At 47.2% G+C, this 13,513-nt stretch overlaps 2 protein-coding genes across 2 annotated transcripts; both read left to right on the plus strand.

Moving 5' to 3' along the window:
- Positions 1-3,873: 3,873 nt before the first annotated feature.
- Positions 3,874-4,422, plus strand: DFJ58DRAFT_734765 (uncharacterized protein; the record flags this gene model as incomplete). Its single annotated transcript, XM_041386541.1, has 2 exons — positions 3,874-3,942; positions 4,015-4,422. 2 exons carry the CDS (start codon positions 3,874-3,876, stop codon positions 4,420-4,422), a joined length of 477 nt encoding a protein of 158 aa, XP_041237227.1.
- A 6,379-nt stretch (positions 4,423-10,801) lies between these two features.
- Positions 10,802-11,843, plus strand: DFJ58DRAFT_749696 (uncharacterized protein; the record flags this gene model as incomplete). Its single annotated transcript, XM_041387682.1, has 4 exons — positions 10,802-11,184; positions 11,243-11,364; positions 11,414-11,504; positions 11,567-11,843. 4 exons carry the CDS (start codon positions 10,802-10,804, stop codon positions 11,742-11,744), a joined length of 774 nt encoding a protein of 257 aa, XP_041237228.1. The 3' UTR covers positions 11,745-11,843.
- Positions 11,844-13,513: the final 1,670 nt, after the last annotated feature.

Below are 13,513 nucleotides of genomic sequence, written 5' to 3' on the forward strand. Positions count from 1 at the left end.
GACCACGTGAACTTTTACGGGACCACCTTTCATCATTCCATTGTATCAAGTTTCGAGTACCCACACACGCAACGTTGCAGACACATGGATGTTTCTACAACAACCCCGGTAATCAGAGAACAGCATCACGACCGCAAAACAGATTGTCTGTGTCATACCCGACCTCGTGATCAAGGATCTGTTCAAACGGGTCCTTAGATACATTTCGAGGCCAGACGCCGTTTTTTCTCAGTGCTCACTGCTTCAAATGTTCAGTGTCGTGGTCGTCACTATACATGTAGGTTGCGAAAGTCTCAAGTGGTAACTGGCTCTGATGCCTTTCACAATGATTAATGCGTGCGACTTGGTGGTCTTCCCGGGCCTTAAGAAACACGCAACTTATCTAGACACCTTCATCTCACGGAACACGTTTCCTTCCTCCATCTTTTGCTCTATCCCACTGCACGTTTCTCTCTCTGAGCGGTGTACACCCGGGCGGGTCGCTTTATGACTGGCCTTTGGGGTTATCACTCACGAATGAGACCACCAAGCATTTTCTAAGTCCAAGTTGATCAAAGACAGTGTCAACGCTGGCTCTTGACATTCCACACTCTGAATATCCCATCGAATGATCCGCTTACAAGTCACATATCGTCTGAACTCCAGCGGACAGACAACACTTCCTTTGTGTGCCCCGTCAATTTCACGATGGTCTCGCCCGTGTCGATGTCCCACAATCTCAGTGCACCATCAAAATTCCCGCTTGCCACATTCTTGCCTTCAGGCGACAATGCTATGTCACGCACTCCTCCACTTCCTTCGTCTTTCCATGCCTCCCCAACCTGCATGTCGCTCTCCAAGTCCCAGACTTGAAGTGCATCCCATGAACAGATGGAGATCCGATGTCCCCGGGCAGCCGTAGGACACCATAGACAGTGCTGGTATGTCCATGAAGGCTTTATGAGGCCCTATAGTTGATCTTTCTTGCTTCGTATGAGCCTGGGGAAGACATGATTGCTGCTCAGAGACTTTACCTAATGGGTGCGGGACAACTTCAGTTCTTACTTTCAAAAGCTGGCCTACGAATGTCATCACTTACTCAACTTATGAAAAACAGGGAGTATGTTTCGTTCAATGTTGAGTCTATACAGAAGGAGGTCGTTATTAGGACCTTTATATGCGCGTCTTATATTCTGTATCTTCGTGTTTACCTCACTTGGTCACGGCTGTGCAGATCAAGTCTCATTTTTTTCATCTGCACTTTCTTCAGTGCTCATACTTCAGCATCGCATCTGGCAATCTTGCTACCAGGTTTTGTATTTCTTCACTGGCGAGATACAATTATCTGGGCTTGTTATTTATCCCCATGTCTGCTCGAGAGGATATCCTGCCACATCATGCTCTCCTCTCCAGACTCCGATCCTTGTTCCCAATGCCTCATAAGTTCTTAGTCATTTGTCGCTCGACCAGCCAAATAAAAATCATTCCAGTCCTGCTCACATCTTCCTAATCTTTCTCCCCGAGTCGTTTCCCCGACCCTAGATCCCGATAATCTGAGGAAGACACGTCTCCTAATCTGGCGATGATCCGTTACCTTCAATTTGCATTTTCGGCAACGGTGTGCTCACACCCAGTTTCTAGTCTCCAGTAGTCATACTCACAGATTGTTGTGTAGTGGTCATTTCAAATGAACGGCATATACTATATGCACAGGCTTCTTCCACCACGAACCATAAGTGCTGACGGTCTGCCAAGGTGAAGTTAACGTCGTCGCTGTGGTTATGTTTTGTGTATATTTTATACCGCTCAGATACATCCAGACATCCTGTTCGCGTTCTGAATCTTCCGGTATAACATTATTTATCTGCCAACTAGTACAGGTTATCGGATTTTAACGAGGTGTTGTATCGAAGTCAGGCAGATGACGTGGATGGTGCATGCGTGCGGTGCGAGACTCGTGGGGTTCGGGATGACAGTAATGGGGAAGGAAAGGTGCAGACGAGTGTTTCTGGATGCGAGAGCGGTAGTACTTTCTCGCGGATCTCAGGTAGTGATGACAATCCTGATGGCCTGACGCTTCTGAAAGGTTGAATGAACGCTACCCACACGCTACCCACACGCTACCCACATGCTACCCACACGCTACCCACACGCTACCCACACCAATTAGGCCCCACTATGTGGACCATGGTTTCGTGTCAATGCACGGCCGTCTGAGCGTAGCGCAGGGATAATAACGTCAAGCAAGACCTTCAAGTTGTCAGGGATGTGGGTTAAAAGAGTCAATGCTGCGCCCCTGTTCGCGCTTCACCAGGGATCTTATCTTGCTAAGTATTCAATCTTTGTGGAAAACGATACAGGACACATTTTACTTGTATTGAGAGCAAATATGACCGATTTAACCTCAGGGAATTTTTTTTGAAATCTAATTTGTGTCCATTGAGGATGGTGTTCTATGTAGGACAATACTTTCTAATCTATGGGACCCCCGGTGTCTCTTCTGATTTCTGAAGTCACGAATGCCCTGATGTGAGGTGTACCCTCATCAGTCCGCCCTTCCCGCCAGCACATGCACGGTTTATTCAGGAGATTCTGCTGCCATGACATAAGTGTCCCTGGCAGCATAAGTGTTCCTGGCAGCATAAGTGTTCCTGGCAGCATAAGTGTTCCTGGCAGCAAAATTGGGCATGGCAGCATAAGTGTTCCTGGCAGCAGCACTGGCACTGGCACTGGCAGCGGCAAGGATTGTGAAGCAAACGATTTGAACAAGCTTCATGGTATCTGGCATGACTATGCTTCAGCATATAATGCGACTGTTCCAGGAAACCACCCACCGACAAAAATTTAATTGTCTAATAAGCTGCACTGTGCGCGAAGTTGATACGACAAAGTCTTAGAAGAGCTATTAAATGTTGATTCAAGGAAATGCGCGTAGTGTGGTTACTCACTGCAATGGAAGGCGGTCGTTTCTGAGGTCTTTTCAATTCAACCGCATTGATTTTATACCTGTTCTCGTCAGGGTTGCATTATCTCCAAGCGGTAAGACGATTGCAAGCGGAGGAGGCGATTATGTGGTGAGGTTGTGGGACGTCGAGAAGAGGAAGGTCATTGCCAATATTTGGACAGGACATACCGGATTTATGTGTACATTGTGCTGGAGTACAGATGGTGAGCGAGTAGTGAGTGGACCATGGGATGGGACAGCAGCAAAAATGTCTTTTCAATCAAAACCGGGCATCACTGGGTGCATGCAATGATGTACTCGCCTGACTCATCAAAACTTGCAACAGCAGGAGACTGGGATAACGCTGTAAAAATCCGGGACACGAAGACGGGCGAGCTTCTCAACACACTCAAACACGATCGAGCAGTTTACAGCTTGGCCTGGACATCGGACGGACAGAAGCTTATTTCCGGATCATTGGGCCCGATTAGGATATTCGACACTGCCACTTGGCAGCAGAAGGCCACACCAGTACTTGATGTCTACACCATCTCCTTGTCTCAAGAGTCAAAACAACTGCCTCCTTGCAAGTGCATCTTATGATCAAACAGCGCGTCTATGGAATCTCGACACCAACCTCCCAGTCGGACCACCCCTCCAGCATGAAGATGTTTTTACGCTCTGCAGCTGCCCTATCCCGATTCCCCAGATGGCAAGGTACTAGTCACTGGTTGCAACAATAATAATGCGTACACATGGGACGTTCATACCATCCTCAAAAATCTGGCCTTGAAGACCTCCTCCCGTCCTATTCCTAATGTAAATCTCATGGTCCTTCGGTGAAGGACTCACTAACATCCCACTCGCAGGTCCCAACTCAAAGCCGTTAATGAACGTACGTGACGCATTCCTTAATCTTTTAACCACCTCAATATTGTCGCTCTAGAGCAATGCTACGCGACGTCCACCTATTCAAGTCCGTCGAATACCACAAGGATTTTTTCATGGAGTACAAAATGGTGCACAGGTGTGGACGTCTACATTCTGAACCATTTCATGTTCTCCACCTCTGTACTTTCAATCTTCTGCAGCACGCGGTACCCATCCTCGTTCTCCTTCACAACACCCTCGCAGTATACCTCGTGCACCTCTGCTTGAACGCTTTTCGCTTTTGCCTCTTCCGCCACTCTCGCTCCAATACCGATGGAGCAATTGAACTACAGCAACGCCCAACGCGGTCCTCTTCTCTCATCAGGGACCTCATATTGTCGAAGTTCCCACAGTACAAGATTAGAAAGATATTTCGTTCTTCTTGTGCGTTTCGCGTCGCCCATGGTTTAATCATTTCCGTCCAGACTTGTTTGTTTGCTCGCCGGCCAGAACGTGAGAAGGCGAAACGAGCACAAGCAACAGCAAGCTCAATCGCACGGCCAAGCCAAGGCGTCCATCATCACAAAACTCAGCCCCTCCGACGCCTCAACCTCCGGGACACCTCATAATCTAGGCACTACCACACTACGTGCAAGACCTGCGCATTCACGCCTTGTCCGATTGTGTCCCCATCTCGTACTTTTTCTTTTCTGTGCATCACCTCAACACCGCCAGTGACAATATACAACCAACACAGCAACAATCGCAAGGCCAAGCACAGACACAATGCCATATCGTCGCCAAAACACAGCCACAGCAAGGTCAATCGCGAGGTCAACCCCAGGCTCAGGCGCAGACTCAGCCTGCCACCCACTCGCCGTCTGCGATACCTACTGCTCGTGATGCTTGTGCTAACCGCCAAGCGGGCAACGCCACGCACCCTTCCATTGCGGACCCATTTCGCTCTTTTTCTCTGCTGTGCATCTCCCCCGTATGCAGATGGGCACTAACACTGCAGCATCTGACACCTATCTTGTCTTTGGATCCGGTTTTTTTTTAAAATTGTTATAATCTTTGTTCACGCAACCACTTTTTCCTGCAATGCATGCATGCTACCACCACCCGGCTAGTTTTTAACAGGCTATAGTGATCTTGCAGCAGTTTTTCCGTTATATGACCTCCCCTTCCGTCCATAGCAGGAGCATGACAATATCTACCATTAACAACAGGACCGGGTGATGCCTGCAAATGTGAGTCTCCTCTTCTCGTTCACCGCTACTCGATTCGAGACTCCCGAAACACTCATATTCGTCCCTGCAGCATGATAACCCTCAGGGAATATAGCCACATGCACTCAGTATTCATGCTCCAGGATCTGGCAGCAATAACTACAAATCCTCGAGTTCTCGTTTTTCTGTGGTCGCCGCTTCGTCGTGACAGAATGCAGCGACGCCATTGAAGAACGGGTTTTCTCTTTTGCGGACCACATGCCATGTGTGTTTGTATCTAGACGCCCCCGATACTTAACAGTCCCAACTTGCGCAACCTGCTCTTGCCATTGAAGGTCGTGATGCCCGCAGTCCCCGATGTGTCCAGGTCGTGTCGACATGACGTGCTTGAGAGGCTTACTCAGCTTTCATCTTCGCATGAGCCTGGTTAGATGTCAACTACGTCTAATCTTGCTACCAAGTTCTGTATTCTTCACTGGCGAATACAATTATCCGAGCTTGTTATTTATCTCCCTCCCCCTTGGCATGTCTGTTCGAGAGGGACGTCCATGCCACATCATCCCTCGTTCCCAACGTCTCATATTAGTTCTTAGTCACTTGTTGCTCGACTAGCGACATATCAATCCTGCCAGTCCTGCTCAAACGTTCCTAATCTGTAGCCCCCCGAATCTTTTCCCCGGCCCTAGGTCCCCCATAATCTGAGGAAGGTATCTCCTGATCTGGCGATGATGCATTAACATTGTAGCGGTGCGTTCACACCCAGGCTCTAGTCTCCAGCTGTCATACTCACGGATTGTTGCGCAGCAATCAGTTCAACTAAACGCCGTGGCCTATACAAGCGGCCTTCTTCTGCCACGAGCCATAAGTGCTGACGGTCTGTCAGGGTGAAGTCAACATCGTCGCTGTGGCTATATTTTGTACATATTTATGCCGCTCGGAGATCCTGTTCTTGTTCCGGATATTCCGGTATAACATTAATTATCTGCCAGCTAGTACTTACAGGTTATTAGAATTTAAGTATTGTATTTTAAAAATTTAGAAGTGAGGCAGACTCGGATGACGTGGCTGGAGCATGTGAGAATCGTGGGGTTCGGGACGATAGAGTAATGGTCAGCATCTGGAGGGAAAGGTACGAACGAGCATTTCCGGATGCGAGAGCGGTGGTTCTTTTCTCGTGGATCTTTAGTGATAGCGTTCCTGACGGAAACGGCGGCCTTGCGCTTGTAACGGGTTGAATGAACGCCACCCATGCCAACTAAGCTCATGGAGCGTAGTTGTCAGCGTAGCGCAGGGATAGTTGGAAAGCAAGACATTGAAGTTGTCACAGCTTGTCAGGGATGTGGGTTAGAAGAGAGTCAACGCTGCGTCTCTGTTCGTGCTTCACCGAAGAATCTCATCTGTGCTGAGTATTCAATCTTTGTGGAAAACGGTGGCACATATTTGACTTGTATTGAGAGCAAATATGAAAGAATTAAACAGGTTCAATTAACTTTTGCGATACTGACCTAAACTATCCTTCCTGACCTACCAAACTAATCCACTAACGGTTGGCAGCACGCCCAGCACGCGTCAGGCCCTGTCCACTGGTAAGGCAATGTCCCTGCCGGGCAGTTCGAAGGTTGTTGAGAGGTGCACGAGGATAGGCACACAATGCTTGCTTCAGGAGAATTTGCTGTCACAGTGGTACTGGCACTGGCACTGGCACTGGCACTGGCAGCGGTAAGGATTGTGAGGGTAAATGATTTGAACGAGCTCATGGTACTGCTATGGCTATGTTTCAGCCTATAATGCAATCATGCCAGTAAACCCACACACCGAAAAAGTTTAATCGTGCGCACTGTGCGCGAATTTGCTATGACAGAGTCTTAGAAAGTTATTATATGTTGGTTCAATGGAATGGGCGTAGTATGGCATAAGAGGGATGCTCACTGTAACAGAAGGCGGTCGTCTATGAGGCCTTTTCAACTCACCCGCGTTGATTTTATACCTGTTCTCGTCAGGGCTGAAACTATACTCGGAGAAAGTTTTATACCAAAAAAGAGATGCAGCCCCTGATATTGAAATTAATTACCTTGACAATCCTCAAGCAAAAGCACTTGCTCCGATCAACGGATCTAGAAACAACTAAGATTAAATCAAGTATGTGAACGCAGAAACTTAAAACAACGCCCGATTAAATCTAATCGATGAGACTAGAAATCAGCAGTAATAGACTTGCACAGTAACCTGCATAAGCAACGAAGTGCTACATTGATCAGTTTATACCACCACAGGATTCACGAACGACACTCCGATTGGTGGGGGAAGCGCATGAGGACACCAGTCAACGGGTTACTTGGTTTTTCAGGTCCTCACCTACTGCCTTCAAAAGACAAACACACCCCATATCAATTGTCTCGGTGACTTTTGTAAGATCGATAATAACGTGGACTGGTGGCGCTACTCCCTGTCACACTGCGGGTGGCGGTCGCTGCTTTTCGTGCTGAACGCATGTCATTGGAGGGATGATCATATTTGCGGCTAAGGAGCGCGTTCGCTGCTCCCGGCGTTCGGCTGGTTGAGATTTGTACCCGGTACGGGACTTGCATAGTCGTTCAAGAACACTTCTTGAGGTTGGAAATACTGGACATCTGCATTCGCTGATCTTATCGTGCTTGAGCTTCAGGGACAAGTGTGAGTGGTCTGGCGTTGAGTAGTTGTGAAGAGCACAAACGTTGGTGGGAGGTCACCCGGTCCCGTTGTTAATCTTTGAGAAAATATATCGAGATGGGAATAAAGCCGCTGAAATGGATATTCATTTCGTTTAGATAGCCGAGCAGTACTATTTTTGTATCGATCGTCGCGCCTGTGATGGAAAAGGTAATTTGTGGGACAAAACTGGGGAGGAGTGCACGGACTGTATCAAGTATGCAACAATCACCTATCATCGCATTACTATTGACTGTCTAGGGGAGGTTAGTGATCTACCGTTGCACGTGGATGATTGAGCGGGTGGGCCGGCTGAGTATCTGCAGCATACCAAGATTTGGGATTGTAATAGGCCAATTTGAAGAGGGAGTTGTTTGTGGGCAGCAACAAAGAAGAGGGGAGTGGAGGAGTGATTCCAGGAGGATCTTGTGATGGTTGTTCCTTTTGGGTGTCCAGGAAGGAAAGATCCTAAAGTGCCGCGGCGCCATGGACTGTTGCGGTGCTACAGGTAAAATTCAGTGTCCTTGACGTCGTCGTTGATTTGGTCCTTGATGAAATAACTTCACCGATGAGAGAAAGTAGCTCGTTACTAGGTAGAGCGTATGGTCCATCATACTAGAGATGTCAAGAACTGGCCAGGGTTACCTTCAACGTAGTGCTCAGAAGTTCACAAGTTCGGAATGAAGCAATTGATTCAGCTCTACCCCGGGCACTCAACATTACGCCGGACCCGTTACTTAAGTAATATCGTGACGTGTCCTTGAAATTTTTTACCATCTTTCTCACTAGATATGCACTCCTAGCTAAGAGCCCTCTATAGGTACAGATAACATCTCGAGCTTCCTACTAATCCCTCGGCGCTTGATCTGCTCTTCCTCCCAACGCCAACTCGATTTACTCGTCTCAGGGCATCACAGAGTATCACGATGAACTAGTACCTCTGAAGGCCATGTCGTATTTGCTCATATACAACACCAGCTGATCTGATTCGTTATCGACGCAAGTGCTTATTTCGACGTGTCTTTATCCTTCTCAGCTCTGCTAAATATTTTTTACGCCTCCCAGTGCAGGACAAACTTGTGACTTGGGCAAACACTACCAAGTGTTCGTCAGTGACAGTACTTCCAACTTATATTGGGATACGGCCGCGTATATTATCATGCGTTTATCGGAGCTACAGCGTCATCGCCTGCGAGGGTCTTGGGAACCAATGATTGGTTCTAGAGCTCCTTGCAGTTGGCAACGTGGCATCGCTGCTGTCCAAACTCGCACTTTAAACTTTGCTTTTCCTTATGCAGCGCACCTGGTATGTGCTGCTGCTCATGCTCATTCCTTGGGGCAATGCCTGATATCAGGCGTTCATCAGAGTCGCAGCGTCATCACCGGCTAGTTGAAATTATCATTGCAGTTGATGTCGCTGCGTTTCGAGCAGATCACAGAGATGCATTTCACTATATGTTCGTAAATTGGTTGGATGATACAATGTATGTACTGACCATGCATCCTTGACAGTTCTACGCGGCGTTTTTCACCTCTCCCGGTGCAGTAGACATACACCACCCCCCGATAAGCGTCACTTGGGACTCGTTGCAGATCTATGCGATCCCCCGATATTGGGCACAACCTGGATAGTAACACCTTTGGACTGCACCCGATATCGGGCGTTCATCGAAGTCGCGGTGCCACCACCTGTAACTGTCACTACGCTTCGAGCAGATCACAGAGATACTCTTCACTCCAGGTTCTTACCTTACCTTGGTTGAGTAACAATACACGCACTAACCGCGTATCCTTCACAGTTCTGCGTTCCTGATCTTTCACCCCTCCTGGCGCAGGAGAAAAACACCATTGGTATGGCCAAAATAAGCATCATCAATCTACTAAGGACTCGTTGCAGACCTTCGCGGTACTCCCGATATCGGGCATTCATCGGAATCTCACTATCCCCACCTGCAATAATCTCTAGGAATTCATTAAGGGATCGTCGCTGTCGTGACGCTGTAGCTCGAGCGGATCGTAGAGACACTCTTCCGAGCCTCACTCTCTCGGTTCGTACCTTACTTATTTAAATGATCGTTTGATGCTCTCCCAGAATACTTCAATATTCTTTTCGATAGTGTCTGAAATCGGACATCACTTACCAGGGTCTTCATGCGAAACACAAGGAGATCCTCGCAGCATTTTGAACAGTTTGCAGAGTTGCTCTTCACCGGCACTCTACAGGTCTGTACCCTGGCTTGGTCATTCGGACGCTGTTAAGGACTCCTATGCAGGGCATGGTTGACTTAGTACCAGCATATGATGTGCTGTGACTAGGACTGGCCTATCACAGCTGTTACATCCTGGTACTAAGTACGACCCTGAAAACATGTTGTCCCTCCTCTCTTTGTTTTCACTTGCCTGATGAAGCAAGTGTAAGTAGGATTTTAGTTGTTGCATAATTGATACGGTTCGTGCACTTCTTCCTAATTCTGCTCTCAACCACAAGTTAACTTCCATCCACACCAGAAGCACGATGATCTATCATTAACATCGCCAGGACCGGCTGACGCCTGCTAACGTTCGTCTTCTTTTCTCTTGTCCACGGCTACTCGACTCCAGATTGCTTATTCATCCTTGCAGCGTGATAACCATCAGCGAATACAGCCAGTCAGAATTCACCCTCGACTTGAAGGATACAGCAGTCATGTTACAGATCTTGAGGCCTCGTTTTTCTGTGGTCGCCGCTTCGTCGTGACAGAACGCAGCGACGCCATTGAAGAACGTGTTTGCTTTTGCGGATACAATGACATGCGCGCTGCATTTAGACGTCCCAATACTTCTGAGGCGCACACAGTCTTCGATATGTGTGCAGGTCGCGTCAGACACAGTATGCTGGAGAAGCTTGGTTAGAATATGTCGACTACGTCACTCTTCAACGGTAATTTCCTTTTTTGGATTTAGGTGATATACTCGCGTACCGTCCCGCCTCCTTCAAATTCCACACTTTGATCTGCAACACCAAGGTAGGTATCTCCGCTGTGCCCGCCGATGTCCTTTCATGACAATTTACCTTCTAGACTGTCTATATAGCTCAACAAGACCTCAAATCATGTACAATAGAGATCAAGACACCATCATTATTTCAGCTCGCTCGTACGATAAGGGCTGGGACTTCTTAAAAGCCCTAATGGAAGGTGATCCCTACGCACCTTACGGAAGAATTGAAAGTCAGCCACTAGACCTTCCTGACGACTGGAAGCTGCCATCCCAGCCCTTCGCTCGGTTTTGTTCCACTCAACTTTACTTAATCACTCTCGGAAAGCCTGATCTCGAGGAATTGTGGCGGGATGTGAGCCAATGGAACGGCGTGAATAAGCGTGTCATATGTTCAGGTCCTGATTTATTCATTGCGAGTTCATTGTTAATCCCCATTCTGTCTAGCAAGACTAACACCTCCACTTTTTACGTAGATGTTCCTCATCGCCCTCGTGGGTGGAGTATGCATGTCGATACTATGACGTAGTATCGACATTGCGGACCATTCATCCAGAGAAAACTACGAAGCCCTGATGAATCTCTCGGCATCTTTCCTCCTTGTTTATGTGCTGTGCCAATGGTTATCCCCGCATGTACGGCTATTGTATGGCATTTCGACAGTCTGCGATATTCCGGGTAGGGAATTTAGTAAACCGTAGTGAGTTTTCATTGACCCCAGAACTAGAACCCGGGCAAGATGGAGGTCTTGATTTGTCTCGCTCTCTCTCGCACGGCAGAGTTTTCACTCGCTTTATCTTTGGGATTTCTGGCGAAGGGTACGCGTTCCTCTTCGGTTTACACGAGGGTTACGCACTGACCTATTGGATATCTTATCCAGGTGGTTTTATATTGTTTACAGGGGTGGACTACTGGATGTCTTTTGCGGAGGCTTGTACATTCGGCCTTCTTTTGGACGCTGTCTTGAAGAGGAATGTGCAGACAGTGATCTGGCGCGGTGTATTGGCTTTCTTTCTGTTGTTTGGCGTCGCCTTGGGTTACTTACAAACAAATTGTGAAAGCCATTAGTCTATCTTTTGGTGGCGCCGCAAGTGTATATTTCCATTTTCCCCATGTAACTGTCGCATCACTATATGTGTATCCTTTTTGCGTGCATTAACACAGGGCTTCTTCGCATCTGAGATATCTAAACGCAGTGGAAGCCACCTTCCTACTGAGAGTAATCAAATATTTTCCAGTGGAATGTAAACCTGCCCCAATACAGAGCCACTCGTGTGATATTGAGAAGTGAAAGCCCTTCATCGTGCGCATTAAAAACACAAAAGGATTCCATATAGGGATGTTTCCTGTCACTGAAGTAATGACTATCTGTTCATCTGACAGGGCTCTTGATTTCGTCGACTCAACACTCATGAGGTTAGTGAATGGAAAGGTAGGGAAGGAGGGCAGGAAGTCCACACAAATTGCAGCGTGGACTCACATACTGTAGAGAACATGAAGTTCCTTCTGACCGATAAAGCAAATGGAGCGGGGGCTGTTACAACTTCAGCGAGCCATGTACACTACAACTGCGAAGGTGCAAGAACAAGCGTCGAGAACTTGAAATGCCAAGCGATATTGTTCTATGCATGTAAGTAGTGTCAAATATAGATGACGCGTTAGAGGTCCCCAATCTTCGATAACAATGCAGCCACATTATTTCTAGCCTCCTGACGCCCATCATGTCATGAACAGCAGTCATGAACCATGGTGTAGACCAGCGCGAACATGGTCTTATCGTCGGCAAAGACTCGGACAGGCAGCCTGAGGTCATGATGATTCCATGGGCGGACGAGTAGCAATGTCTGCTCTACTAATGGGCCTTACCCGCGAGTATTAAGAGGCGAGTCTAATGTAACGTGAGTCTAGAAATGCGCTAATGAGTGTCATGTACTGTAGGGAAAGGAATAGCGTACATACCTCAGTTGTTGGTCAAACAGACTGAGGTGCGACGACAGTGTCCAGCTGTCCTAAATAGCAAGAAAGAAGGAAAATAATCGTAACTAGGTGAGTGACGTGCAATGAGGAGTGACATGCAATGACAGATGTGATATTAGAGTGATACCGGTTCGGATGCTCTGACGGATCAGATCCCAACACTCCCACTCGTCAGAGCACATCAGCAAACCACTAAACCTCACACAGACTTTGGCTTTTCCCACAGATTCTCACAGTGCGACAGACAGCACAGCAAACTAATAAACCTCACACAGACTTTGGCTTTTCCCACAGATTCTCACAGTGTGCCACAGACTCACAGAATCCTAGAGCCACAGAGCCACAGAACTCACAAACTTTTTCACAAAATTTTTCACCAAGTCTTTTCTTCAGTTCAACAACACTAAGCCTTAGTACAAACCAAAGCTTATTCAAACTCATTGTTAGGACAAAAAGTGCTAAACCTATTGACTAAAGCTTGTTAAATTTCACAATTTTTACAGTTTGCACTAAACCTTCAAGTTTTTCTAGTCAAAAATATGTTACAATAAGGTTTAATTCTTCTCAAGATCTCAATAAGGGCAAGTTATAATGAGGTTTGACTATAGATTTCAATGGGGAGACAATATTGAGGCTTGAGAACCATTGGTATATATGTTATTGTGAGTCAGGAAAAATAAAGACACTATGGTGTAATGGTAACTTTGTGTTGAAGTTGTTGCTGAACTTTGTGAGGTCACAAGTTCAATTCCTGGCATTGGCACATTAATACTGTCAAAAAAGCGAATTTGTTTTGTTATATTTGCTAAACAATGCTGTCGTACTGTGAGCTCTGTAGCACTGGGAGCTG

Source organism: Suillus subalutaceus (assembly GCF_016647625.1).
Source record: "Suillus subalutaceus strain FC151 chromosome Unknown DFJ58scaffold_187, whole genome shotgun sequence".
In the NCBI taxonomy this organism is placed as follows: domain Eukaryota; kingdom Fungi; phylum Basidiomycota; class Agaricomycetes; order Boletales; family Suillaceae; genus Suillus; species Suillus subalutaceus.